The 27689-nt window shown below is 41.8% G+C and overlaps 3 protein-coding genes across 9 annotated transcripts; all 3 read left to right on the plus strand.

Moving 5' to 3' along the window:
- The first annotated feature begins 3598 nt into the window (after positions 1–3598).
- LOC120024110 (E3 ubiquitin-protein ligase rnf168-like) lies at positions 3599–5470 on the plus strand. Of its 3 annotated transcripts, none has more exons than XM_038968257.1 (3): positions 3599–3771; positions 4005–4541; positions 5089–5470. In XM_038968257.1, exons 2-3 carry the CDS (start codon positions 4216–4218, stop codon positions 5162–5164), a joined length of 402 nt encoding a protein of 133 aa, XP_038824185.1. In that variant the 5' UTR covers positions 3599–3771; positions 4005–4215; the 3' UTR covers positions 5165–5470. The 3 variants fall into 3 exon arrangements, with proteins under 3 accessions (XP_038824185.1, XP_038824194.1, XP_038824201.1); XM_038968266.1 differs by having other exon boundaries at positions 4027–4541; XM_038968273.1 differs by having other exon boundaries at positions 4032–4541.
- Positions 5471–11948: 6478 nt separating this feature from the next.
- On the plus strand, positions 11949–13397 carry LOC120024131 (RING finger protein 224-like). 3 transcript variants are annotated; one of them, XM_038968283.1, is made up of 3 exons: positions 11949–11997; positions 12231–12783; positions 13240–13397. In XM_038968283.1, exons 2-3 carry the CDS (start codon positions 12446–12448, stop codon positions 13313–13315), a joined length of 414 nt encoding a protein of 137 aa, XP_038824211.1. In that variant the 5' UTR covers positions 11949–11997; positions 12231–12445; the 3' UTR covers positions 13316–13397. The 3 variants fall into 3 exon arrangements, with proteins under 3 accessions (XP_038824211.1, XP_038824220.1, XP_038824228.1); XM_038968292.1 differs by having other exon boundaries at positions 11955–11997; positions 12253–12783; XM_038968300.1 differs by having other exon boundaries at positions 11959–11997; positions 12258–12783.
- An 11367-nt stretch (positions 13398–24764) lies between these two features.
- LOC120024150 (RING finger protein 224-like) lies at positions 24765–26559 on the plus strand. Of its 3 annotated transcripts, none has more exons than XM_038968312.1 (3): positions 24765–24982; positions 25216–25768; positions 26231–26559. In XM_038968312.1, exons 2-3 carry the CDS (start codon positions 25431–25433, stop codon positions 26304–26306), a joined length of 414 nt encoding a protein of 137 aa, XP_038824240.1. In that variant the 5' UTR covers positions 24765–24982; positions 25216–25430; the 3' UTR covers positions 26307–26559. The 3 variants fall into 3 exon arrangements, with proteins under 3 accessions (XP_038824240.1, XP_038824249.1, XP_038824258.1); XM_038968321.1 differs by having other exon boundaries at positions 25238–25768; XM_038968330.1 differs by having other exon boundaries at positions 25243–25768.
- Positions 26560–27689: the final 1130 nt, after the last annotated feature.

The raw sequence follows: 27689 nt of genomic DNA on the forward strand, positions 1-27689 counted from the left end.
AGGGCCCGGCTAGCACAGTATATAGTATACTACTTTTGACCAGGGACTGAATAGTACAGTATATAGTATACTACTATTGACCAGGGACTGAATAGTACAGTATACTGTATAGGGAATAGAATGCCATTTCAGACAGATGACGACATGAGTTGACACGTCTTGGGTTGTGTTTGTTGTCAGTCAGTCAACCCATGAGCCAATCAGTTCAGTTCGGCTTCGTGAGTCTCCCTAACTGTGGTTACACAGGGATTTAGAGACCAATATGTTTAAACATCCAATGGACTTAGCTGACTAGTATAGCAACAACACAACAGTCTATATAGGTCCTAATGAGGAGACAACAGTCTATATAGACCCTAATGAGGAGACAACAGTCTATATAGACCCTAATGAGGAGACAACAGTCTATATAGACCCTAATGAGGAGACAACAGTCTATATAGACCCTAATGAGGAGACAACAGTCTATATAGACCCTAATGAGGAGACAACAGTCTATATAGACCCTAATGATGAGACAACAGTCTATATAGACCCTAATGAGGAGACAACAGTCTATATAGACCCTAATGAGGAGACAACAGTCTATATAGGCCATAATGAGGAGACAACAGTCTATATAGACCATAATGAGGAGACAACAGTCTATATAGACCCTAATGAGGAGACAACAGTCTATATAGACCATAATGAGGAGACAACAGTCTATATAGACCCTAATGAGGAGACAACAGTCTATATAGGCCCTAATGAGGAGACAACAGTCTATATAGACCCTAATGAGGAGACAACAGTCTATATAGACCATAATGAGGAGACAACAGTCTATATAGACCCTAGTGAGGAGACAACAGTCTGTATATACCCTAGTGAGGAGATAACAGTCTATATAGACCCTAGTGAGGAGACAACAGTCTATATAGACCCTAGTGAGGAGACAACAGTCTATATAGACCCTAGTGAGGAGACAACAGTCTATATAGACCATAATGAGGAGACAACAGTCTATATAGACCCTAATGAGGAGACAACAGCCCTGTATATATAAACTTTGTTTAATATGTATATTTTATGGCTCCTTTTTGGTTTATTTTACTTTTCTTGATAATTGTAGCCTTGAGGTGTCTATCAGAGAAGTAGGCAGCTCTGTTGTCCCTGTGTGTGTCCCAATTGCTACCCTATTACATATGTAGTGCACTGCTTTTGACCAGAGCCTTTGCCTTTAAAGTAGTGCACTATGTAGGGAATATGGTTCCATTTGGGACAAAGTCACTCTGTTACCAAACAGGGCTGACGGTAGAGCTGGTTACCGTCCCTGGCTAGCAGAATTACTCATCATTTACTGTCATTTAGCTCACGTTGTTTCAGTGTGCAGCTTACTCATTACTTCAGGAAGCAGAAAAATAACAATTAGAAACTATCAGAAGACTTTGACAAAGCTCTTTCAGTCTCTTGTTCTGGCCCTTTAATGATAGGAATTCATTTGGGAGATACATCCAGATTTCCTGCTTAATTATGTGACGATTTTATAGAACAAATGTTTGGTGGTTCTTTTTACTTTGTGTTTGTTTGTGTGTCTGTTGTGCGTGGCTCTTAGCTGACATTGTGAATAGACAGGCGTGAATCACCTGGAATTTCCAGTTGAACAAATAGTAGAGCCGTCACAAATTGTGATTTCATAATCAATCCGGTTTATTTCCAAGTTTCAACAGGGAGACTGTTTTCTAATTGACTGGTTGGGAGGTTGTTTACAAGGTTTCCACTGAACTTGTGACTTGATTTTATTAGAAACACGTGACTTTAAAACAATAACAACACAGCAGCCTGAAACTCTCCTGATTGGTGTTTCATTCATCCATCAAGTCATCAGATTTTTATGGTAAAACTACTGGATAGCCCACTCACTCATTAACACCTGACATTTCCATGGAGTCCTGGGATCCATATGAACTATAACAAACGTCATCCACAATATACAGGTATACCATATACTGTAAGATAAGTGAGACATTAAAGGGTTAAGGAGAAGTTCAACAACTTCTTCCATTGAACTGTGTCACTGTCTCTTATCTATAAGAGTTATGGCTTCCACTGAAATGATTCTGTACATAAACACTACAATAACCAGGAACGTACACAGAGAGGGTTCTACAAGTCCGCAGAGAGGGTTCTACAAGTCCACAGAGAGGGTTCAACAAGTCCACAGAGAGGGTTCTACAAGTCCACAGAGAGGGTTCTACAAGTCCACAGAGAGGGTTCTACAAGTCCACAGAGAGGGTTCTACAAGTCCATATCTACAAGTCCGCAGAGAGGGTTCTACAAGTCCGCAGAGAGGGTTCTACAATTCCGCAGAGAGGGTTCTACAATTCCGCAGAGAGGGTTCTACAATTCCGCAGAGAGGGTTCTACAAGTCCGCAGAGAGGGTTCTACAATTCCACAGAGAGGGTTCTACAAGTCCACAGAGAGGGTTCTACAAGTCCACAGAGCGGATTCTACAAGTCCACAGATAGGGTTCTACAAGTCCACAGAGTGGATTCTACAAGTCCACAGATAGGGTTCTACAAGTCCGCAGAGAGGGTTCTACAAGTCCACAGATTGTTCTACAAGTCCACAGAGAGGGTTCTACAAGTCCACAGAGAGGGTTCTACAAGTCCACAGAGCGGATTCTACAAGTCCACAGATAGGGTTCTACAAGTCCACAGAGAGGATTCTACAAGTCCACAGAGAGGGTTCTACAAGTCCACAGAGAGGGTTCTACAAGTCCACAGAGAGGGTTCTACAAGTCCACAGATTGTTCTACAAGTCCACAGAGATGGTTCTACAAGTCCACAGAGAGGGTTCTACAAGTCCACAGAGCGGATTCTACAAGTCCACAGATAGGGTTCTACAAGTCCACAGAGAGGATTCTACAAGTCCACAGAGAGGATTCTACAAGTCCACAGAGAGAATTCTACAAGTCCACAGAGAGAATTCTACAAGTCCACAGATAGGGTTCTACAAGTCCACAGATAGGGTTCTACAAGTCCACAGAGAGGGTTCTACAAGTCCACAGAGAGGGTTCTACAAGTCCACAGAGAGGGTTCTACAATTCCACAGAGAGGGTTCTACAAGCCCACAGAGCGGATTCTACAAGTCCACAGATAGGGTTCTACAAGTCCACAGAGAGGATTCTACAAGTCCACAGATAGGGTTCTACAAGTCCACAGAGAGGATTTTACAAGTCCACAGATAGGGTTCTACAAGTCCACAGATAGGGTTATTCAAGTCCACAGAAAGGGCTCTACAAGTCCACAGAAAGGGTTCTACAAGTCCACAGAAAGGGTTCTACAAGTGCTACCCCCTCTCTAGTGAAAATTCCCCCACAAAGAAGATTGATCCATCATAAACTGGACGTACACTGAGTGAACCAAACATTAGGAACACCTTTTGTAAAAAGAAAGAGCAGCTGTTCTTAATGTTTTGTACACTCAGTGTACGTGCCCTTTGTAGACATGAACACCTGCCCTGTAAATGTCAATACACGGCCCTGGTAATTCTCCTGAAGGGACCTACTATGCTATAGAAGTGACCTTGAAGTGCTTAACTCGTTCCATGGAACTTTCCTGCCTCACCTGAGAGTAGAGGAGGTGAGAGACAGCCCTTTCTGGGAAAATAACACCATTTAGTCTCCTCCCCCAAAGCTTAAAATAAGAGCACACACACTCTTCTCTCTCACACACAAAGTTTAATCGTCGGATAGTTGGTCGCTGTGCTGAAAATATTCCAGAACCTGTAAGTAAAATATTGCCTCTCATTGATAATGATAAAAGTGAAAAGGTTTGTCTATATCTGATAACTATGGATGTTATAAATGTGTGATATTTTTCAAGATATTTTTGTTCTTCATGTCTTCAGAAAAACCTGACAGCCTGTTGATTTAAGATATGTTATTACATTAGATATGTTTACATAGTGCCAGTGATGAAGTAATCTAATTTAATTGAACATCTTAATGTCTTTTGCAGCTTCCTGACCTACGCTCCTAAGCACAGATCTAGGATCAGCTCATCCTCATCAAATCCAAACCAGGACGTTTAGAATTCACAAGGGGAACACTGACCTCAGACCAGCGTTTAAACCCCACGTCTTCCTGCCTAGACACTGACTCTCTGTCCAGAGTTCCTCTGTGCTCCAGCCGTATATCCATCCATCCATCCACACCCCAGCCATCCAGCCATGGGTCTGATGAGCGAGGACATGGAGTGCTGCGTCTGCCTCCAGCCCTACTCTCGCAGGGAGAAGATCCCTCGGATGCTCCACTGTAAGCACACATTCTGTGGGCTGTGCTTGCAGGCGATGTCCAGGCTCCAGAGCTGCCTACTGACAGTCTGCTGCCCCCTGTGCCGTTGGATCACCTGCACCGTGCCCAGCCTCACCCTGTCGGGGTCGCTGTGGGTTAACACTGAGATCTGGGACCAGATAATAGACACACAACAGGAAGAGGAGGAGGAAGAGTGGAAGGGAGCTAACAGACAGACACAGACCACTACCCAGAACACATGGTGAGTACCCCAGGCAAAGGTGGATGGATTGATAGACTGATTTAGAAACCTGGAGAAACCTTTCTCTGCTCTCTGCTCTTCCTCTCATTTTGTTCTGTCTCTGTTGCTCTCTCTCTGCTTTTGCTGCACTCTGCTTTCTCTCTCTCTCTCTCTCTCTCTCTCTCTGCTCTCTCCCTTTCTGTATCACTATATCTGTTGGTCTTGATCTCTCTCTTCATCAGTTGTATTGTTGAACTGTGATGGTATTACTTTAGGTGACAGTTTCCTTACGTTGATCGTATTATGCAGCTAGTACAGCTTCCTTTTTAGGTTCAGAAGTCTGTTAAATTACTAAATTGTAATTCTCTCTCTCTCTCTCTCTCTCTCTCTCTCTCTCTCTCTCTCTCTCTCTCTCTCTCTCTCTCTCTCTCTCTCTACTCTCTCTACTCTCTCTACTCTCTCTACTCTCTCTACTCTCTCTCTCTCTACTCTCTCTCTCTCTCTCTCTCTCTCGCTCTACTCTCTACTCTCTACTCTGTTTATTTCCCCCTACTCTCCTGTCCTCCAGGTCTCCATCAAAGCATTGTGGCCTGAGGATCAAACTACAGAATTTCCTGAGGAGGATGAAGCACAATGTACTGTAAACCGAGAAGACGAAGAGCAGAGAAGAAGAAGACTGGATTTGACCATTTCAGAGTAGGAGATACTCATTGAGTAATGAAGATAATTCACCAAACAGGACCGACCGGTGATTTTCCATAATGAAGCAAGATTGAACCAATTATTAATATGCTTGGGTTTGATTGACTTTGGGTATGTGTAATGTTCTCAGTCAACTTACCTGGTAAAATAAGGATTAAATTATAATATTAATAATAAAGGATGGATTGGGGAAGGGAATAAAAAATACGATTTTAAATGGATTGAGGATGAAAGAAAGATCAAGGAAGTTATGGAAGGATGGAAGGAAGGAAGTTATGGAAGGAAGGAAGGAAGGAAGGAAGTTATGGAAGAACGGAAGGAAGGAAGTTATGGAAGGAAGGAAGGAAGTTATGTAAGGAAGGAAGGAAGTAAGTTATGGAAGGAAGGAAGGAAGTTATGGACGGACGGACGGACAGACAGATAGAGGGGTGAAGGTTAGAGACTGTATGCTGTACAATGTGTGCCGTTTACAATACAATATACTGTGAACAATGTTTCTAATAGGTGTTTAATGATTTGATAAAAGGTGTATTACTGCGTGAAGGGAAGTGGATGTTTAGTATTTATTATTACATCATTTAGAACAGTTTCATATTGCAGAGTGTTGTTTTTATCAATGTAATTGTCTGCATCATTTCCAATCCCCCATATAAGGGAAGTGGGATTTGTTCATCCTCATTTGACATGTTTTATTTATCTGTTCTGTTTGAAGAACATGTTTTTTATACTGGAATTATATTTATTGGTTAATAAATACATCCACTTTAAAATAACCCTGTCTTAGAGTTGTGAAATTGCTTATTATTATCATTACATTAGGAAAGTAACTGTCCGATATCCAACTATTTATGGCCCCCAAATAGAGTTGTGGGTGTTAATCCACTACACATTCTACACTACTATTTCCTACAACACAAAACAAACCCAAAACATTCCACTGTCCTTGGTTGTGGTGTGTGCAGTACATGACTGAAATCCCTCTCTGTCGTCATCATGTTTCAGAGAACCCTGTACGCATTCTAGCATATGAGATTCCCTAAAAACACATCAGTTCGATCTATAACTGGAATTGACTTTTTCATAGCAGGTTAGGAGAATTTACACAGCAGGTTAGGAGAATTAACGTTGCAGGTTAGGAGAATTAATGTTGCAGGTTAGGAGAATTAACGTTGCTGGTTAGGAGAATGAGGTTAAGGTTAGGAAAAGGCTTCGGGTTAGCGAGAATGATCTCCCTGTCTCCAAATACCATGTCAAACTTCCTGTGTTTGGTGGAACTCATGTCTGTTTTGTTTGTGTACGTTTCATTACATGCTGTGAGTTATTGCATTGGTCACTAGGCTGTCTTGAAACCATGAAAAAGCTCTTCAAATAGACAGACAGGTTGTGTCTGAAATGGCCCCTATTCCTTATATAGTATACTACTAATGACCAGGGACGGGCTAGTGCAGTATATAATATACTACTAATGACCAGGGACCGGCTAGTGCAGTATATAGTATACTACTTTTTAACAGGGGCTGGTTAGTACAGTATATAGTATACTACTAATGACCAGGGACCGGCTAGTACAGTATATAGTATACTACTTTTGACCAGGGTCCAGCTAGTGCAGTATATAGTATACTACTTTTTACCAGGGCCCGGCTAGTACAGTATATAGTATAGTACTTTTGACCAGGGCCCGGCTAGTGCAGTATATAGTATACTACTTTTGAGTAGGGTCCGGATAGTGCAGTATATAGTATAGTACTTTTGACCAGGGACCGGCTAGTACAGTATATAGTATACTACTAATGACCAGGGACCGGCTAATACAGTATATAGTATACTACTAATGACCAGGGACCGGATAGTACAGTATACAGTATACTACTAATGACCAGGGACCGGCTAGTACATCATACAGTATACTACTAATGACCAGGGCCCGGCTAGTACAGTATATAGTATACTACTTTTAACCAGGGCTCATCTAGTACAGTGTATAGTACTTTTGACCAGGGCCCATCTAGTATAGTATATAGTATACTACTTCAACCAGGGACCGGCTAGTGTAACAGTATAACTTTAAACCGTCCCCTCGCCCCGACACGGGCGCGAACCAGGGACCCTCTGCACACATCAACAACTGACACCCACGAAGCGTTGTTACCCATCGCTCCACAAAAGGCGCGGCCCTTGCAGAGCAAGGGGCAACACTACATCTAGGTTTCAGAGCAAGTGACGTAACTGATTGAAATGCTACTAGCGCGTACCCGCTAACTAGCTAGCCATTTCACATCCGTTACACTAGTACAGTATATAGTATACTACTTTTGACCAGGGCCCGGATAGTGCAGTATATAGTATACTACGTTTGACAAGGGACCGGCTAGTACAGTATATAGTATACTACTTTTGACCAGGGTCCAGCTAGTGCAGTATATAGTATACTACTTTTGACCAGGGTCCAGCTAGTGCAGTATATAGTATACTACTTTTTACCAGGGCCCGGCTAGTACAGTATATAGTATAGTACTTTTGACCAAGGCCCGGCTAGTGCAGTATATAGTATACTACTTTTGAGTAGGGTCCGGATAGTGCAGTATATAGTATAGTACTTTTGACCAGGTACCGGCTAGTGCAGTATATAGTATACTACTTTTGAGTAGGGTCCGGATAGTGCAGTATATAGTATAGTACTTTTGACCAGGGCCCGGCTAGTGCAGTATATAGTATACTACTTTTGAGTAGGGTCCGGATAGTGCAGTATATAGTATAGTACTTTTGACCAGGTACCGGCTAGTGCAGTATATAGTATACTACTTTTGACCAGGGACCAGCTGGTACAATATATAGTATACTACTAATGAACAGGGCCCGGCTAGCACAGTATATAGTATACTACTTTTGACCAGGGACTGAATAGTACAGTATATAGTATACTACTATTGACCAGGGACTGAATAGTACAGTATACTGTATAGGGAATAGAATGCCATTTCAGACAGATGACGACATGAGTTGACACGTCTTGGGTTGTGTTTGTTGTCAGTCAGTCAACCCATGAGCCAATCAGTTCAGTTCGGCTTCGTGAGTCTCCCTAACTGTGGTTACACAGGGATTTAGAGACCAATATGTTTAAACATCCAATGGACTTAGCTGACTAGTATAGCAACAACACAACAGTCTATATAGGTCCTAATGAGGAGACAACAGTCTATATAGACCCTAATGAGGAGACAACAGTCTATATAGACACTAATGAGGAGACAACAGTCTATATAGACCCTAATGAGGAGACAACAGTCTATATAGACCCTAATGAGGAGACAACAGTCTATATAGACCCTAATGAGGAGACAACAGTCTATATAGACCCTAATGATGAGACAACAGTCTATATAGACCCTAATGAGGAGACAACAGTCTATATAGACCCTAATGAGGAGACAACAGTCTATATAGGCCATAATGAGGAGACAACAGTCTATATAGACCATAATGAGGAGACAACAGTCTATATAGACCATAATGAGGAGACAATAGTCTGTATAGGTCCTAATGAGGAGATAACAGTCTATATAGACCATAATGAGGAGCCAACAGTCTATATAGACCCTAATGAGGAGACAACAGTCTATATAGACCCTAATGAGGAGACAACAGTCTATATAGACCCTAATGAGGAGACAACAGTCTATATAGACCATAATGAGGAGACAACAGTCTATATAGACCCTAATGAGGAGACAACAGTCTATATAGGCCCTAATGAGGAGACAACAGTCTATATAGACCCTAATGAGGAGACAACAGTCTATATAGACCATAATGAGGAGACAACAGTCTATATAGACCCTAGTGAGGAGACAACAGTCTGTATATACCCTAGTGAGGAGATAACAGTCTATATAGACCCTAGTGAGGAGACAACAGTCTATATAGACCCTAGTGAGGAGACAACAGTCTATATAGACCCTAGTGAGGAGACAACAGTCTATATAGACCATAATGAGGAGACAACAGTCTATATAGACCCTAATGAGGAGACAACAGCCCTGTATATATAAACTTTGTTTAATATGTATATTTTATGGCTCCTTTTTGGTTTATTTTACTTTTCTTGATAATTGTAGCCTTGAGGTGTCTATCAGAGAAGTAGGCAGCTCTGTTGTCCCTGTGTGTGTCCCAATTGCTACCCTATTACATATGTAGTGCACTGCTTTTGACCAGAGCCTTTGCCTTTAAAGTAGTGCACTATGTAGGGAATATGGTTCCATTTGGGACAAAGTCACTCTGTTACCAAACAGGGCTGACGGTAGAGCTGGTTACCGTCCCTGGCTAGCAGAATTACTCATCATTTACTGTCATTTAGCTCACGTTGTTTCAGTGTGCAGCTTACTCATTACTTCAGGAAGCAGAAAAATAACAATTAGAAACTATCAGAAGACTTTGACAAAGCTCTTTCAGTCTCTTGTTCTGGCCCTTTAATGATAGGAATTCATTTGGGAGATACATCCAGATTTCCTGCTTAATTATGTGACGATTTTATAGAACAAATGTTTGGTGGTTCTTTTTACTTTGTGTTTGTTTGTGTGTCTGTTGTGCGTGGCTCTTAGCTGACATTGTGAATAGACAGGCGTGAATCACCTGGAATTTCCAGTTGAACAAATAGTAGAGCCGTCACAAATTGTGATTTCATAATCAATCCGGTTTATTTCCAAGTTTCAACAGGGAGACTGTTTTCTAATTGACTGGTTGGGAGGTTGTTTACAAGGTTTCCACTGAACTTGTGACTTGATTTTATTAGAAACACGTGACTTTAAAACAATAACAACACAGCAGCCTGAAACTCTCCTGATTGGTGTTTCATTCATCCATCAAGTCATCAGATTTTTATGGTAAAACTACTGGATAGCCCACTCACTCATTAACACCTGACATTTCCATGGAGTCCTGGGATCCATATGAACTATAACAAACGTCATCCACAATATACAGGTATACCATATACTGTAAGATAAGTGAGACATTAAAGGGTTAAGGAGAAGTTCAACAACTTCTTCCATTGAACTGTGTCACTGTCTCTTATCTATAAGAGTTATGGCTTCCACTGAAATGATTCTGTACATAAACACTACAATAACCAGGAACGTACACAGAGAGGGTTCTACAAGTCCGCAGAGAGGGTTCTACAAGTCCACAGAGAGGGTTCAACAAGTCCACAGAGAGGGTTCTACAAGTCCACAGAGAGGGTTCTACAAGTCCACAGAGAGGGTTCTACAAGTCCACAGAGAGGGTTCTACAAGTCCACAGAGAGGGTTCTACAAGTCCATATCTACAAGTCCGCAGAGAGGGTTCTACAAGTCCGCAGAGAGGGTTCTACAATTCCGCAGAGAGGGTTCTACAATTCCGCAGAGAGGGTTCTACAATTCCGCAGAGAGGGTTCTACAAGTCCGCAGAGAGGGTTCTACAATTCCACAGAGAGGGTTCTACAAGTCCACAGAGAGGGTTCTACAAGTCCACAGAGCGGATTCTACAAGTCCACAGATAGGGTTCTACAAGTCCACAGAGTGGATTCTACAAGTCCACAGATAGGGTTCTACAAGTCCGCAGAGAGGGTTCTACAAGTCCACAGATTGTTCTACAAGTCCACAGAGAGGGTTCTACAAGTCCACAGAGAGGGTTCTACAAGTCCACAGAGCGGATTCTACAAGTCCACAGATAGGGTTCTACAAGTCCACAGAGAGGATTCTACAAGTCCACAGAGAGGGTTCTACAAGTCCACAGAGAGGGTTCTACAAGTCCACAGAGAGGGTTCTACAAGTCCACAGATTGTTCTACAAGTCCACAGAGATGGTTCTACAAGTCCACAGAGAGGGTTCTACAAGTCCACAGAGCGGATTCTACAAGTCCACAGATAGGGTTCTACAAGTCCACAGAGAGGATTCTACAAGTCCACAGAGAGAATTCTACAAGTCCACAGAGAGAATTCTACAAGTCCACAGATAGGGTTCTACAAGTCCACAGATAGGGTTCTACAAGTCCACAGAGAGGGTTCTACAAGTCCACAGAGAGGGTTCTACAATTCCACAGAGAGGGTTCTACAAGTCCACAGAGAGGGTTCTACAAGCCCACAGAGCGGATTCTACAAGTCCACAGATAGGGTTCTACAAGTCCACAGAGAGGATTCTACAAGTCCACAGATAGGGTTCTACAAGTCCACAGAGAGGATTTTACAAGTCCACAGATAGGGTTCTACAAGTCCACAGATAGGGTTATTCAAGTCCACAGAAAGGGCTCTACAAGTCCACAGAAAGGGTTCTACAAGTCCACAGAAAGGGTTCTACAAGTGCTACCCCCTCTCTAGTGAAAATTCCCCCACAAAGAAGATTGATCCATCATAAACTGGACGTACACTGAGTGAACCAAACATTAGGAACACCTTTTGTAAAAAGAAAGAGCAGCTGTTCTTAATGTTTTGTACACTCAGTGTACGTGCCCTTTGTAGACATGAACACCTGCCCTGTAAATGTCAATACACGGCCCTGGTAATTCTCCTGAAGGGACCTACTATGCTATAGAAGTGACCTTGAAGTGTTTAACTCGTTCCATGGAACTTTCCTGCCTCACCTGAGAGTAGAGGAGGTGAGAGACAGCCCTTTCTGGGAAAATAACACCATTTAATCTCCTCCCCCAAAGCTTAAAATAAGAGCACACACACTCTTCTCTCTCACACACAAAGTTTAATCGTCGGATAGTTGGTCGCTGTGCTGAAAATATTCCAGAACCTGTAAGTAAAATATTGCCTCTCATTGATAATGATAAAAGTGAAAAGGTTTGTCTATATCTGATAACTATGGATGTTATAAATGTGTGATATTTTTCAAGATATTTTTGTTCTTCATGTCTTCAGAAAAACCTGACAGCCTGTTGATTTAAGATATGTTATTACATTAGATATGTTTACATAGTGCCAGTGATGAAGTCATCTAATTTAATTGAACATCTTAATGTCTTTTGCAGCTTCCTGACCTACGCTCCTAAGCACAGATCTAGGATCAGCTCATCCTCATCAAATCCAAACCAGGACGTTTAGAATTCACAAGGGGAACACTGACCTCAGACCAGCGTTTAAACCCCACGTCTTCCTGCCTAGACACTGACTCTCTGTCCAGAGTTCCTCTGTGCTCCAGCCGTATATCCATCCATCCATCCATCCACACCCCAGCCATCCAGCCATGGGTCTGATGAGCGAGGACATGGAGTGCTGCGTCTGCCTCCAGCCCTACTCTCGTAGGGAGAAGATCCCTCGGATGCTCCACTGTAAGCACACATTCTGTGGGCTGTGCTTGCAGGCGATGTCCAGGCTCCAGAGCGGCCTACCGACAGTATGCTGCCCCCTGTGCCGTTGGATCACCTGCACCGTGCCCAGCCTCACCCTGTCGGGTTCGCTGTGGGTTAACACTGAGATCTGGGACCAGATACTAGACACACAACAGGAAGAGGAGGAGGAGGTAGAGGAAGGAGAGTGGAAGGAAGCTAACAGACAGAAACAGACCACTCCACAGTACACATGGTGAGTACCCCAGGCAAAGGTGAATGAATTGATAGACGGATTTAGAAACCTGGAGAAACCTTCCTCTGCTCTCTGCCCTCTCTCTCATTTTGTTCGGTCTCTTTTGCTCTCTCTCTCTCTCTGTTTCTCCCTCTCTCTCTCTCTCTGTTTCTCCCTCTCGTATCTCTCTCTCTGCTCTCTCTCGTATCTCTCTTTTTCTCTCTCTCTTTGCTCTCTACCTTTCTGTATCACTATATCCGTTGGTCTTGATTTCTCTCTTCATCAGTTGTATTGTTGAACTGTGATGGTATTACTTTAGGTGACAGTTTCCTTACGTTGATCGTATTATGATCGTATTATGCAGCTAGTACAGCTTCCTTTTTAGGTTCAGAAGTCTGTTCAATTACTAAATTGTAACTCTCTCTCTCTCTCTCTCTCTCTTCTCTGTTTATTTCCCCCTACTCTCCTGTCCTCCAGGTCTCCATCAAGGCATTGTGACCTGAGGCTCAAACTAAAGAATTTCCTGAGGAGGATGAAGCACAATGTACTGTAAACCGAGAAGAAGAAGAGCAGAGAAAAAGAAGACTGGATTTGACCATTTCAGAGTAGGAGATACTCATTGAGTAATGAAGCTAATTCACCAAACAGGACTGACCGGGATTTTCCCTAATGAGGCAAGATTGAACCAATTATTCATATTCTCTGGGTTTGATTGACTTTGGGTCTGTATAGGTCGCCTCTCCTTCCAGTTCTCTGCTGCCAATGACTGGAACGAACTACAAAAATCTCTGAAACTGGAAACACTTATCTCCCTCACTAGCTTGAAGCACCAGCTGTCAGAGCAGCTCACATATTACTGCACCTGTACATAGCCCATCTATAATTTAGCCCAAACAACTACCTCTTTCCCTACTGTATTTATTTATTTATTTATTTTGCTCCCCATTATTTATATTCCTACTTTGCACATTCTTCCACTGCAAATCTACCATTCCAGTGGTTTACTTGCTATATTGTATTTACTTCGCCACCATGGCCTTTTTTGCCTTTACCTCCCTTATCTCACCTCATTTGCTCACATTGTATATAGACTTATTTTTCTACTGTTTTATTGACTGTATGTTTGTTTTACTCCATGTGTAACTCTGTGTTGTTGTATGTGTCGAACTGCTTTGCTTTGTCTTGGCCAGGTCGCAATTGTAGATGGGAACTTGTTCTCAACTTGCCTACCTGGTTAAATAAAGGTGAAATAAATAAAAAAATTGTAATGTTCCCAGTCAACTTACCTGGTAAAATAAGGGTTAAATGATAATATTAATAATAAAGGATGGATATGGGGAGGAAATAAAAAAGAAGATTTTAAATGGATTGAGGATGAAAGAAATATACAGGAAGTTATGAAGAGACAGATATAGATAGATAGATAGATAGATAGATAGATAGATAGATAGATAGATAGATAGAGTATTTATTATTACATCATTTAGAACAGTTTCATATTGCAGAGTGTTGTTTTTATCAATGTAATTGTCTGCATCATTTCCAATCCCCCATATAAGGGAAGTGGGATTTGTTCATCCTCATTTGACATGTTTTATTTATCTGTTCTGTTTGAAGAGCATGTTTTTTATACTGGAATTATATTTATTGGTTAATAAATACATCCACTTTAAAATAACCCTGTCTTAGAGTTGTGAAATTGCTTATTATTATCATTACATTAGGAAAGTAACTGTCCGATATCCAACTATTTATGGCCCCCAAATAGAGTTGTGGGTGTTAATACACTACACATTCTACACTACTATTTCCTACAACACAAAACAAACCCAAAACATTCCACTGTCCTTGGTTGTGGTGTGTGCAGTACATGACTGAAATCCCTCTCTGTCGTCATCATGTTTCAGAGAACCCTGTACGCATTCTAGCATATGAGATTCCCTAAAAACACATCAGTTCGATCAATAACTGGAATTGACTTTTTCATCGCAGGTTAGGAGAATTTACACAGCAGGTTAGGAGAATTAACATTGCAGGTTAGGAGAATGAGGTTAAGGTTAGGAAAAGGCTTAGGGTTAGCGAGAATGATCTCCCTGTCTCCAAATACCATGTCAAACTTCCTGTGTTTGGTGGAACTCATGTCTGTTTTGTTTGTGTACGTTTCATTACATGCTGTGAGTTATTGCATTGGTCACTAGGCTGTCTTGAAACCATGAAAAAGCTCTTCAAATAGACAGACGGGTTGTGTCTGAAATGGCCCCTATTCCTTATATAATATACTACTAATGACCAGGGACCGGCTAGTGCAGTATATAGTATACTACTTTTGACAAGGGCTATTTGGGCCCTAGCAGTCTATATAGACCCTAGTGAGGAGATAACAGTCTGTATAGGCCCTAGTGAGGAGACAACAGTCTATATAGACCCTAGTGAGGCGACAACAGTCTATATAGACTATAATGAGGAGACAACAGTCTATATAGACCATAATGAGGAGACAACAGTCTATATATCAATCAATCAAGTTTATTTTATATAGCCCTTCGTACATCAGCTAATATCTCGAAGTGCTGTACAGAAACCCAGCCTAAAACCCCAAACAGCAAGCAATGCAGGTGTAGAAGCACGGTGGCTAGGAAAAACTCCCTAGAAAGGCCAAAACCTAGGAAGAAACCTAGAGAGGAACCAGGCTATGAGGGGTGGCCAGTCCTCTTCTGGCTGTGCCGGGTGGAGATTATAATAGAACATGGCCAAGATGTTCAAATGTTCATAAATGACCAGCATGGTCAAATAATAATCAGGAATAAATGTCAGTTGGCTTTTCATAGCCGATAATTAAGAGTTGAAAACAGCAGGTCTGGGACAGGTAGGGGTTCCATAACCGCAGGCAGAACAGTTGAAACTGGGACAGCAGCAAGGCCAGGTGGACTGGGGACAGCAAGGAGTCATCATGCCCGGTAGTCCTGACGTATGGTCCTAGGGCTCAGTTCCTCCGAGAGAGAGAAAGAAAGAGAGAAGGAGAGAATTAGAGAGAGCCAAGATCTTCAAAATGTTCATAAATGACAAGCATGGTCAAATAATAATCAGGAATAAATGTCAGTTGGCTTTTCATAGCCGATCATTAAGAGTTGAAAACAGCAGGTCTGGGACAGGTAGGGGTTCCATAACCGCAGGCAGAACAGTTGAAACTGGGACAGCAGCAAGGCCAGGTGGACTGGGGACAGCAAGGAGTCATCATGCCCGGTAGTCCTGACGTATGGTCCTAGGGCTCAGTTCCTCCGAGAGAGAGAAAGAAAGAGAGAAGGAGAGAATTAGAGAGAGCATACTTAAATTCACACAGGACACTGGATAAGACAGGAGAAGTACTCCAGATATAACCAACTGGCCCTAGCCCCCCGACACAAACTACTGCAGCATAAATACTGGAGGCTGAGACAGGATATATATATATATAGATATATATAGACCCTAATGAGGAGACAACAGTCTATATAGACCCTAATGAGGACACAACAGTCTATATAGACCCTAGTGAGGAGACAACAGTCTATATAGACCCTAATGAGGACACAACAGTCTATATAGACCCTAGTGAGGAGACAACAGTATATATAGACCCTAATGAGGAGACAACAGTCTATATAGACCCTAATGAGGAGACAACAGTATATATAGACCCTAATGAGGAGACAACAGTCTATATAGACCATAATGAGGAGACAACAGTCTATATAGACCCTAGTGAGGAGACAACAGTCTATATAGACCCTAGTGAGGAGACAGTCTATATAGACCCTAGTGAGGAGACAACAGTCTGTATAGACACTAATGAGGAGACAACAGTCTATATAGACCCTAGTGAGGAGATAACAGTCTATATGGACCATAATGAGGAGACAACAGTCTACATAGACCCTAATGAGGAGACAACAGTCTACATAGACCCTAATGAGGAGACAACAGTCTATATAGACCCTAATGAGGAGACAGTCTATATAGACCATAATGAGGAGACAACAGTCTATATAGACCATAATGAGGAGACAACAGTCTATATAGACCATAATGAGGAGACAACAGTCTATATAGACCCTAGTGAGGAGACAACAGTCTATATACACCACATTGAGGAGACAACAGTCTATATAGACCCTAGTGAGGAGACAACAGTCTATATAGACCATAGTGAGGAGACAAGAGTCTATATAGACCATAATGAGAAGACAACAGTCTATATACACCATAATGAGGAGACAACACTCTATATAGACCATAATGAGAAGACAACAGTCTATATACACCATAATGAGGAGACAACACTCTATATAGACCATAATGAGGAGACAACAGTCTATATAGACCATAATGAGGAGACAACAGTCTATATAGACCCTAATGAGGAGACAACACTCTATGTAGACCCCGGTGAGGAGACAACAGTCTATATAGACCATAATCAGGAGACAACAGTCTATATAGACCCCAGTGAGGAGACAACAGTCTATATAGGCCCTAATGAGGAGACAACAGTCTATATAGGCCATAATGAGGAGATAACAGTCTATATAGACCCTAATGAGGATACAACAGTATATATAGACCCTAGTGAGGAGACAACAGTCTATATAGACCATAATGAGGAGACAACAGTCTATATAGAACCGAGTGATGAGATCAGTCTATATAGACCATAATGAGGAGACAACAGTCTATATAGACCCTAGTGGGGAGACAACAGTGTCCCCCTAGTGAGGAGACAACAGTCTATATAGACCATAATGAGGAGACAGTCTATATAGACCACATTGAGGAGACAGTCTATATAGACCATAATGAGGAGACAACAGTCTATATAGACCTTAGTGAGGAGACAACAGTCTATATAGACCCTAATGAGGAGACAACAGTCTACATAGACCCTAATGAGGAGACAACAGTCTATATAGACCGTAATGAGGAGACAACAGTCTATATAGACCATAGTGAGGAGACAACAGTCTAAATATACCCTAATGAGGAGACAACAGTCTATATAGACCCTAATGAGGAGACAACAGTCTATATAGGCCCTAGTGAGGAGACAACAGTCTATATAGACCCTAATGAGGAGATAACAGTCTATATAGACCATAATGAGGAGACAACAGTCTATATAGACCATAATGAGGAGACTACAGTCTATATAGACCCTAGTGAGGAGACAACAGTCTATATAGACCATAAAGAGGAGACAACAGTCTATATAGACCCTAATGAGGAGACAACAGTCTGTACATACCCTAGTGAGGAGACAACAGTCTATACAGACCCTAGTGAGGAGACAACAGTCTGTACAGACCCTAGTGAGGAGACAACAGTCCATATAGACCCTAGTGAGGAGACAACAGTCTGTACAGACCCTAGTGAGGAGACAACAGTCCATATAGACCCTAGTGAGGAGACAACAGTCTGTACAGACCCTAGTGAGGAGACAACAGTCCATATAGACCCTAATGAGGAGACAACAGTCTATATAGACCATAATGAGGAGACAACAGTCTATATAGACTAATGAGGAGACAACAGTCTGTACAGACCCTAGTGAGGAGACAACGGTCTATATAGACCATAATGAGGAGATAACAGTCTATATAGACCATAATGAGGAGACAACAGTCTATATAGACCCTAGTGAGGAGACTACAGTCTATATAGACCATAATGAGGAGACAACAGTCTATATAGACCCTAATGAGGAGACAACAGTCTATATAGATCCTAGTGAGGAGACAACAGTCTATATAGACCCTAGTGAGGAGACAACAGTCCATATAGACCATAATGAGGAGACAACAGTCTATATAGACCCTAATGAGGAGACAACAGTCTGTACAGACCCTAGTGAGGAGACAACAGTCTATATAGACCCTAGTGAGGAGACAACAGTCTATATAGACCATAATGAGGAGGCAACAGTCTATATAGACCCTAGTGAGGAGACAACAGTCTATATAGACCCTAGTGAGGAGACAACAGTCTATATAGACCCTAGTGAGGAGACAACAGTCTATGTAGACCCTAGTGAGGAGACAACAGTCTATGTAGACCCTAGTGAGGAGACAACAGTCTATATAGACCATAATGAGGAGACAACAGTCTATATAGACCCTAGTGAGGAGACAACAGTCTATATAGACTCTAGTAAGGAGACAACAGTCTATATAGACCATAATGAGGAGACAACAGTCTATATAGACCATAATGAGGAGACAACAGTCTATATAGACCCTAATGAGGAGACAACAGTCTATATAGACCCTAGTGAGGAGACAACAGTCTATATAGACCCTAGTGAGGAGACAACAGTCTATATAGACCACATTGAGGAGACAACAGTCTATATAGACCCTAGTGAGGAGACAACAGTCTATATAGACCACATTGAGGAGACAACAGTCTATATAGACCACATTGAGGAGACAACAGTCTATATAGACCCTAGTGAGGAGACAGTCTATATAGACCCTAGTGAGGAGACAACAGTCTATATAGACCCTAATGAGGAGACAACAGTCTATATAGACCCTAGTGAGGAGATAACAGTCTATATGGACCATAATGAGGAGACAACAGTCTATATAGACCATAATGAGGAGACAACAGTCTACATAGACCCTAATGAGGAGACAACAGTCTACATAGACCCTAATGAGGAGACAACAGTCTATATAGACCCTAATGAGGAGACAACAGTCTACATAGACCCTAATGAGGAGACAACAGTCTACATAGACCCTAATGAGGAGACAACAGTCTATATAGACCCTAATGAGGAGACAGTCTATATAGACCATAATGAGGAGACAACAGTCTATATAGACCATAATGAGGAGACAACAGTCTATATAGACCCTAGTGAGGAGACAACAGTCTATATACACCACATTGAGGAGACAACAGTCTATATAGACCCTAGTGAGGAGACAACAGTCTATATAGACCATAGTGAGGAGACAAGAGTCTATATAGACCATAATGAGAAGACAACAGTCTATATACACCATAATGAGGAGACAACACTCTATATAGACCATAATGAGAAGACAACAGTCTATATACACCATAATGAGGAGACAACACTCTATATAGACCATAATGAGGAGACAACAGTCTATATAGACCATAATGAGGAGACAACAGTCTATATAGACCCTAATGAGGAGACAACACTCTATGTAGACCCCGGTGAGGAGACAACAGTCTATATAGACCATAATCAGGAGACAACAGTCTATATAGACCCCAGTGAGGAGACAACAGTCTATATAGGCCCTAATGAGGAGACAACAGTCTATATAGGCCATAATGAGGAGATAACAGTCTATATAGACCCTAATGAGGATACAACAGTATATATAGACCCTAGTGAGGAGACAACAGTCTATATAGACCATAATGAGGAGACAACAGTCTATATAGAACCGAGTGATGAGATCAGTCTATATAGACCATAATGAGGAGACAACAGTCTATATAGACCACATTGAGGAGACAGTCTATATAGACCATAATGAGGAGACAACAGTCTATATAGACCTTAGTGAGTAGACAACAGTCTATATAGACCCTAATGAGGAGACAACAGTCTACATAGACCCTAATGAGGAGACAACAGTCTATATAGACCGTAATGAGGAGACAACAGTCTATATAGACCCTAGTGAGGGGACAACAGTCTAAATATACCCTAATGAGGAGACAACAGTCTATATAGACCCTAATGAGGAGACAACAGTCTATATAGGCCCTAGTGAGGAGACAACAGTCTATATAGACCCTAATGAGGAGATAACAGTCTATATAGACCATAATGAGGAGACAACAGTCTATATAGACCATAATGAGGAGACTACAGTCTATATAGACCCTAGTGAGGAGACAACAGTCTATATAGACCATAAAGAGGAGACAACAGTCTATATAGACCCTAATGAGGAGACAACAGTCTATATATACCATAATGGGGAGACAACAGTCTATATAGACCCTAATGAGGAGACAACAGTCTGTACATACCCTAGTGAGGAGACAACAGTCTATACAGACCCTAGTGAGGAGACAACAGTCTGTACAGACCCTAGTGAGGAGACAACAGTCCATATAGACCCTAGTGAGGAGACAACAGTCTGTACAGACCCTAGTGAGGAGACAACAGTCCATATAGACCCTAATGAGGAGACAACAGTCTATATAGACCATAATGAGGAGACAACAGTCTATATAGACTAATGAGGAGACAACAGTCTGTACAGACCCTAGTGAGGAGACAACGGTCTATATAGACCATAATGAGGAGATAACAGTCTATATAGACCATAATGAGGAGACAACAGTCTATATAGACCCTAGTGAGGAGACAACAGTCTATATAGACCATAATGAGGAGACAACAGTCTATATAGACCCTAATGAGGAGACAACAGTCTATATAGACCCTAGTGAGGAGACAACAGTCTATATAGACCCTAGTGAGGAGACAACAGTCCATATAGACCCTAATGAGGAGACAACAGTCTATATAGACCATAATGAGGAGACAACAGTCTATATAGACCCTAATGAGGAGACAACAGTCTGTACAGACCCTAGTGAGGAGACAACAGTCTATATAGACCCTAGTGAGGAGACAACAGTCTATATAGACCATAATGAGGAGGCAACAGTCTATATAGACCCTAGTGAGGAGACAACAGTCTATATAGACCCTAGTGAGGAGACAACAGTCTATATAGACCATAATGAGGAGACAACAGTCTATATAGACCCTAATGAGGAGACAGTCTATATAGACCCTAATGAGGAGACAACAGTCTATATAGACCCTAATGAGGAGACAACAGTATATATAGACCCTAATGAGGAGACAACAGTCTATATATACCCTAATAAGGAGACAACAGTCTATATAGACCCTAGTGAGGAGACAACAGTCTATATAGACCATAATGAGGAGACAACAGTCTATATAGACCCTAATGAGGAGACAACAGTCTATATAGACCCTAATGAGGAGACAACAGTATATATAGACCCTAATGAGGAGACAACAGTCTATATAGACTCTAATGAGGAGACAACAGTCTATATAGACCCTAATGAGGAGACAACCATCTATATATATACACTTTGTGTTTAATATGTATATTTTATGGCTCCTTTTTGGTTTATTTTTCTTTACCTTTCTTGATAATTGTAGCCTTGAGGTGTCTGTCAGAGAAATATGCAGCTCTATTGTTCCTGGTTGTGTCCCAATTGCTACCCTATTCCATATGTAGTGCACGCCTTTTGACCAGAGCCTTTGCCTTTAAAGTAGTGCACTATGTAGGGAATATGGTTCCATTTGGGACAAAGTCACTCTGTTACCAAACAGGGCTGACGGTAGAGCTGGTTACCGTCCCTGGCTAGCAGAATGACTCATCATTTACTGTCATTTAGCTCACGTTGTTTTAGTGTGCAGCTTACTCATTACTTCAGGAAGCAGAAAAATAACAATTAGAAACTATCAGAAGACTTTGACAAAGCTCTTTCAGTCTCTTGTTCTGGCCCTTTAATGATAGGAATTCATTTGGGAGATACACCCACATTTCCTGCTTAATTATGTGACGATTTTAAAGAACAAATGTTTAGTGGTTCTTTTTACTTTGTGTTTGTTTGTGTGTCTGTTGTGCGTGGCTCTTAGCTGACATTGTGAATAGACAGGCGTGAATCACCTGGAATTTCCAGGTGAACAAATAGTAGAGCCGTCACAAATTGTGATTTCATAATCAATCCGGTTTATTTCCAAGTTTCAACAGGGAGACTGTTTTCTAATTGACTGGTTAGGAGGTTGTTTACAAGGTTTCCACTGAACTTGTGACTTGATCTTATTAGAAACACGTGACTTTAAAACAATAACAACACAGCAGCCTGAAACTCTCCTGATTGGTGTTTCATTCATCCATCAAGTCATCAGATTTTTATGGTAAAACTACTGGATAGCCCACTCACTCATTAACACCTGACATTTCCATGGAGTCCTGGGATCCATATGAACTATAACAAACGTCATCCACAATATACAGGTATACCATATACTGTAAGATAAGTGAGTCATTAAAGGGTTAAGGAGAAGTTCAACAACTGCTTCCATTGAACTGTGTCACTGTCTCTAATCTATAAGAGTTATGGCTTCCACTGAAATGATTCTGTACATAAATACTACAATAACCAGGAACGTACACAGAGAGGGTTCTACAAGTCCACAGAGAGGATTCTACAAGTCCACAGAGAGTGTTCTACAAGTCCACAGAGAGGGTTCTACAAGTCCACAGAGAGGGTTCTACAAGTCCATATCTACAAGTCCGCAGAGAGGGTTCTACAAGTCCGCAGAGAGGGTTCTACAATTCCGCAGAGAGGGTTCTACAATTCCGCAGAGAGGGTTCTACAATTCCGCAGAGAGGGTTCTACAAGTCCGCAGAGAGGGTTCTACAATTCCACAGAGAGGGTTCTACAAGTCCACAGAGAGGGTTCTACAAGTCCACAGAGCGGATTCTACAAGTCCACAGATAGGGTTCTACAAGTCCACAGAGTGGATTCTACAAGTCCACAGATAGGGTTCTACAAGTCCGCAGAGAGGGTTCTACAAGTCCACAGATTGTTCTACAAGTCCACAGAGAGGGTTCTACAAGTCCACAGAGAGGGTTCTACAAGTCCACAGAGAGGGTTCTACAAGTCCACAGAGCGGATTCTACAAGTCCACAGATAGGGTTCTACAAGTCCACAGAGAGGATTCTACAAGTCCACAGAGAGGGTTCTACAAGTCCACAGAGAGGGTTCTACAAGTCCACAGAGAGGGTTCTACAAGTCCGCAGAGAGGGTTCTACAATTCCACAGAGAGGGTTCTACAAGTCCACAGAGAGGGTTCTACAAGTCCACAGAGCGGATTCTACAAGTCCACAGATAGGGTTCTACAAGTCCACAGAGTGGATTCTACAAGTCCACAGATAGGGTTCTACAAGTCCGCAGAGAGGGTTCTACAAGTCCACAGATTGTTCTACAAGTCCACAGAGAGGGTTCTACAAGTCCACAGAGAGGGTTCTACAAGTCCACAGAGCGGATTCTACAAGTCCACAGATAGGGTTCTACAAGTCCACAGAGAGGATTCTACAAGTCCACAGAGAGGGTTCTACAAGTCCACAGAGAGGGTTCTACAAGTCCACAGAGAGGGTTCTACAAGTCCACAGATTGTTCTACAAGTCCACAGAGATGGTTCTACAAGTCCACAGAGAGGGTTCTACAAGTCCACAGAGCGGATTCTACAAGTCCACAGATAGGGTTCTACAAGTCCACAGAGAGGATTCTACAAGTCCACAGAGAGAATTCTACAAGTCCACAGAGAGAATTCTACAAGTCCACAGATAGGGTTCTACAAGTCCACAGAGAGGGTTCTACAAGTCCACAGAGAGGGTTCTACAAGTCCACAGAGAGGGTTCTACAATTCCACAGAGAGGGTTCTACAAGTCCACAGAGAGGGTTCTACAAGCCCACAGAGCGGATTCTACAAGTCCACAGATAGGGTTCTACAAGTCCACAGAGAGGATTCTACAAGTCCACAGATAGGGTTCTACAAGTCCACAGAGAGGATTTTACAAGTCCACAGATAGGGTTCTACAAGTCCACAGATAGGGTTATTCAAGTCCACAGAAAGGGCTCTACAAGTCCACAGAAAGGGTTCTACAAGTCCACAGAAAGGGTTCTACAAGTGCTACCCCCTCTCTAGTGAAAATTCCCCCACAAAGAAGATTGATCCATCATAAACTGGACGTACACTGAGTGAACCAAACATTAGGAACACCTTTTGTAAAAAGAAAGAGCAGGTGTTCTTAATGTTTTGTACACTCAGTGTACGTGCCCTTTGTAGACATGAACACCTGCCCTGTAAATGTCAATACACGGCCCTGGTAATTCTCCTGAAGGGACCTACTATGCTATAGAAGTGACCTTGAAGTGTTTAACTCGTTCCATGGAACTTTCCTGCCTCACCTGAGAGTAGAGGAGGTGAGAGACAGCCCTTTCTGGGAAAATAACACCATTTAGTCTCCTCCCCCAAAGCTTAAAATAAGAGCACACACACTCTTCTCTCTCACACACAAAGTTTAATCGTCGGATAGTTGGTCGCTGTGCTGAAAATATTCCAGAACCTGTAAGTAAAATATTGCCTCTCATTGATAATGATAAAAGTGAAAAGGTTTGTCTATATCTGATAACTATGGATGTTATAAATGTGTGATATTTTTCAAGATATTTTTGTTCTTCATGTCTTCAGAAAAACCTGACAGCCTGTTGATTTAAGATATGTTATTACATTAGATATGTTTACATAGTGCCAGTGATGAAGTAATCTAATTTAATTGAACATCTTAATGTCTTTTGCAGCTTCCTGACCTACGCTCCTAAGCACAGATCTAGGATCAGCTCATCCTCATCAAATCCAAACCAGGACGTTTAGAATTCACAAGGGGAACACTGACCTCAGACCAGCGTTTAAACCCCACGTCTTCCTGCCTAGACACTGACTCTCTGTCCAGAGTTCCTCTGTGCTCCAGCCGTATATCCATCCATCCATCCATCCACACCCCAGCCATCCAGCCATGGGTCTGATGAGCGAGGACATGGAGTGCTGCGTCTGCCTCCAGCCCTACTCTCGTAGGGAGAAGATCCCTCGGATGCTCCACTGTAAGCACACATTCTGTGGGCTGTGCTTGCAGGCGATGTCCAGGCTCCAGAGCGGCCTACCGACAGTATGCTGCCCCCTGTGCCGTTGGATCACCTGCACCGTGCCCAGCCTCACCCTGTCGGGTTCGCTGTGGGTTAACACTGAGATCTGGGACCAGATACTAGACACACAACAGGAAGAGGAGGAGGAGGTAGAGGAAGGAGAGTGGAAGGAAGCTAACAGACAGAAACAGACCACTCCACAGTACACATGGTGAGTACCCCAGGCAAAGGTGAATGAATTGATAGACGGATTTAGAAACCTGGAGAAACCTTCCTCTGCTCTCTGCCCTCTCTCTCATTTTGTTCGGTCTCTTTTGCTCTCTCTCTCTCTGTTTCTCCCTCTCTCTCTCTCTCTGTTTCTCCCTCTCGTATCTCTCTCTCTGCTCTCTCTCGTATCTCTCTTTTTCTCTCTCTCTTTGCTCTCTACCTTTCTGTATCACTATATCCGTTGGTCTTGATTTCTCTCTTCATCAGTTGTATTGTTGAACTGTGATGGTATTACTTTAGGTGACAGTTTCCTTACGTTGATCGTATTATGATCGTATTATGCAGCTAGTACAGCTTCCTTTTTAGGTTCAGAAGTCTGTTCAATTACTAAATTGTAACTCTCTCTCTCTCTCTCTCTCTCTCTCTCTCTTCTCTGTTTATTTCCCCCTACTCTCCTGTCCTCCAGGTCTCCATCAAGGCATTGTGACCTGAGGCTCAAACTAAAGAATTTCCTGAGGAGGATGAAGCACAATGTACTGTAAACCGAGAAGAAGAAGAGCAGAGAAAAAGAAGACTGGATTTGACCATTTCAGAGTAGGAGATACTCATTGAGTAATGAAGCTAATTCACAAAACAGGACTGACCGGGATTTTCCCTAATGAGGCAAGATTGAACCAATTATTCATATTCTCTGGGTTTGATTGACTTTGGGTCTGTATAGGTCGCCTCTCCTTCCAGTTCTCTGCTGCCAATGACTGGAACGAACTACAAAAATCTCTGAAACTGGAAACACTTATCTCCCTCACTAGCTTGAAGCACCAGCTGTCAGAGCAGCTCACATATTACTGCACCTGTACATAGCCCATCTATAATTTAGCCCAAACAACTACCTCTTTCCCTACTGTATTTATTTATTTATTTATTTTGCTCCCCATTATTTATATTCCTACTTTGCACATTCTTCCACTGCAAATCTACCATTCCAGTGGTTTACTTGCTATATTGTATTTACTTCGCCACCATGGCCTTTTTTTTGCCTTTACCTCCCTTATCTCACCTCATTTGCTCACATTGTATATAGACTTATTTTTCTACTGTTTTATTGACTGTATGTTTGTTTTACTCCATGTGTAACTCTGTGTTGTTGTATGTGTCGAACTGCTTTGCTTTGTCTTGGCCAGGTCGCAATTGTAGATGGGAACTTGTTCTCAACTTGCCTACCTGGTTAAATAAAGGTGAAATAAATAAAAAAATTGTAATGTTCCCAGTCAACTTACCTGGTAAAATAAGGGTTAAATGATAATATTAATAATAAAGGATGGATAGGGGGAGGGAATAAAAAATAAGATTTTAAATGGATTGAGGATGAAAGAAATATACAGGAAGTTATGAAGAGACAGATATAGATAGATAGATAGATAGATAGATAGATAGATAGATAGATAGATAGATAGATAGATAGATAGAAAGAAAGATAGACAGACAGAGTATTTATTATTACATCATTTAGAACAGTTTCATATTGCAGAGTGTTGTTTTTATCAATGTAATTGTCTGTATCATTTCCAATCCCCCATATAAGGGAAGTGAGATTTGTTTATCCTCATTTGACATGTTTTATTTATCTGTTTTGTTTGAAGAGCATGTTTTTTATACTGGAAATATATTTATTGGTAAATAAATACATCCACTTTAAAATAACCCTGTCTTAGAGTTGTGAAATTGCTTATTATTATCATTACATTAGGAAAGTAACTGTCCGATATCCAACTATTTATGGCCCCCAAATAGAGTTGTGGGTGTTAATACACTACACATTCTACACTACTATTTCCTACAACACAAAACAAACACAAAACATTCCACTGTCCTTGGTTGTGGTGTGTGCAGTACATGACTGAAATCCCTCTCTGTCGTCATCATGT

Source organism: Salvelinus namaycush, chromosome 2 (genome assembly GCF_016432855.1).
Source record: "Salvelinus namaycush isolate Seneca chromosome 2, SaNama_1.0, whole genome shotgun sequence".
Classification (NCBI taxonomy): Eukaryota; Metazoa; Chordata; class Actinopteri; order Salmoniformes; family Salmonidae; genus Salvelinus; species Salvelinus namaycush.

Bases quoted from the DNA above. Each gene is read 5' to 3' on its own strand.
- LOC120024110 (XM_038968257.1), top strand. From the start codon at position 4,216: ATGGGTCTGATGAGCGAGGACATGGAGTGCTGCGTCTGCCTCCAGCCC. The intron at 4,542-5,088 runs GTGAGTACCCCA...CCTGTCCTCCAG, and splicing joins ACCACTACCCAGAACACATG to GTCTCCATCAAAGCATTGTG.
- LOC120024131 (XM_038968283.1), top strand. From the start codon at position 12,446: ATGGGTCTGATGAGCGAGGACATGGAGTGCTGCGTCTGCCTCCAGCCC. The intron at 12,784-13,239 runs GTGAGTACCCCA...CCTGTCCTCCAG, and splicing joins ACCACTCCACAGTACACATG to GTCTCCATCAAGGCATTGTG.
- LOC120024150 (XM_038968312.1), top strand. From the start codon at position 25,431: ATGGGTCTGATGAGCGAGGACATGGAGTGCTGCGTCTGCCTCCAGCCC. The intron at 25,769-26,230 runs GTGAGTACCCCA...CCTGTCCTCCAG, and splicing joins ACCACTCCACAGTACACATG to GTCTCCATCAAGGCATTGTG.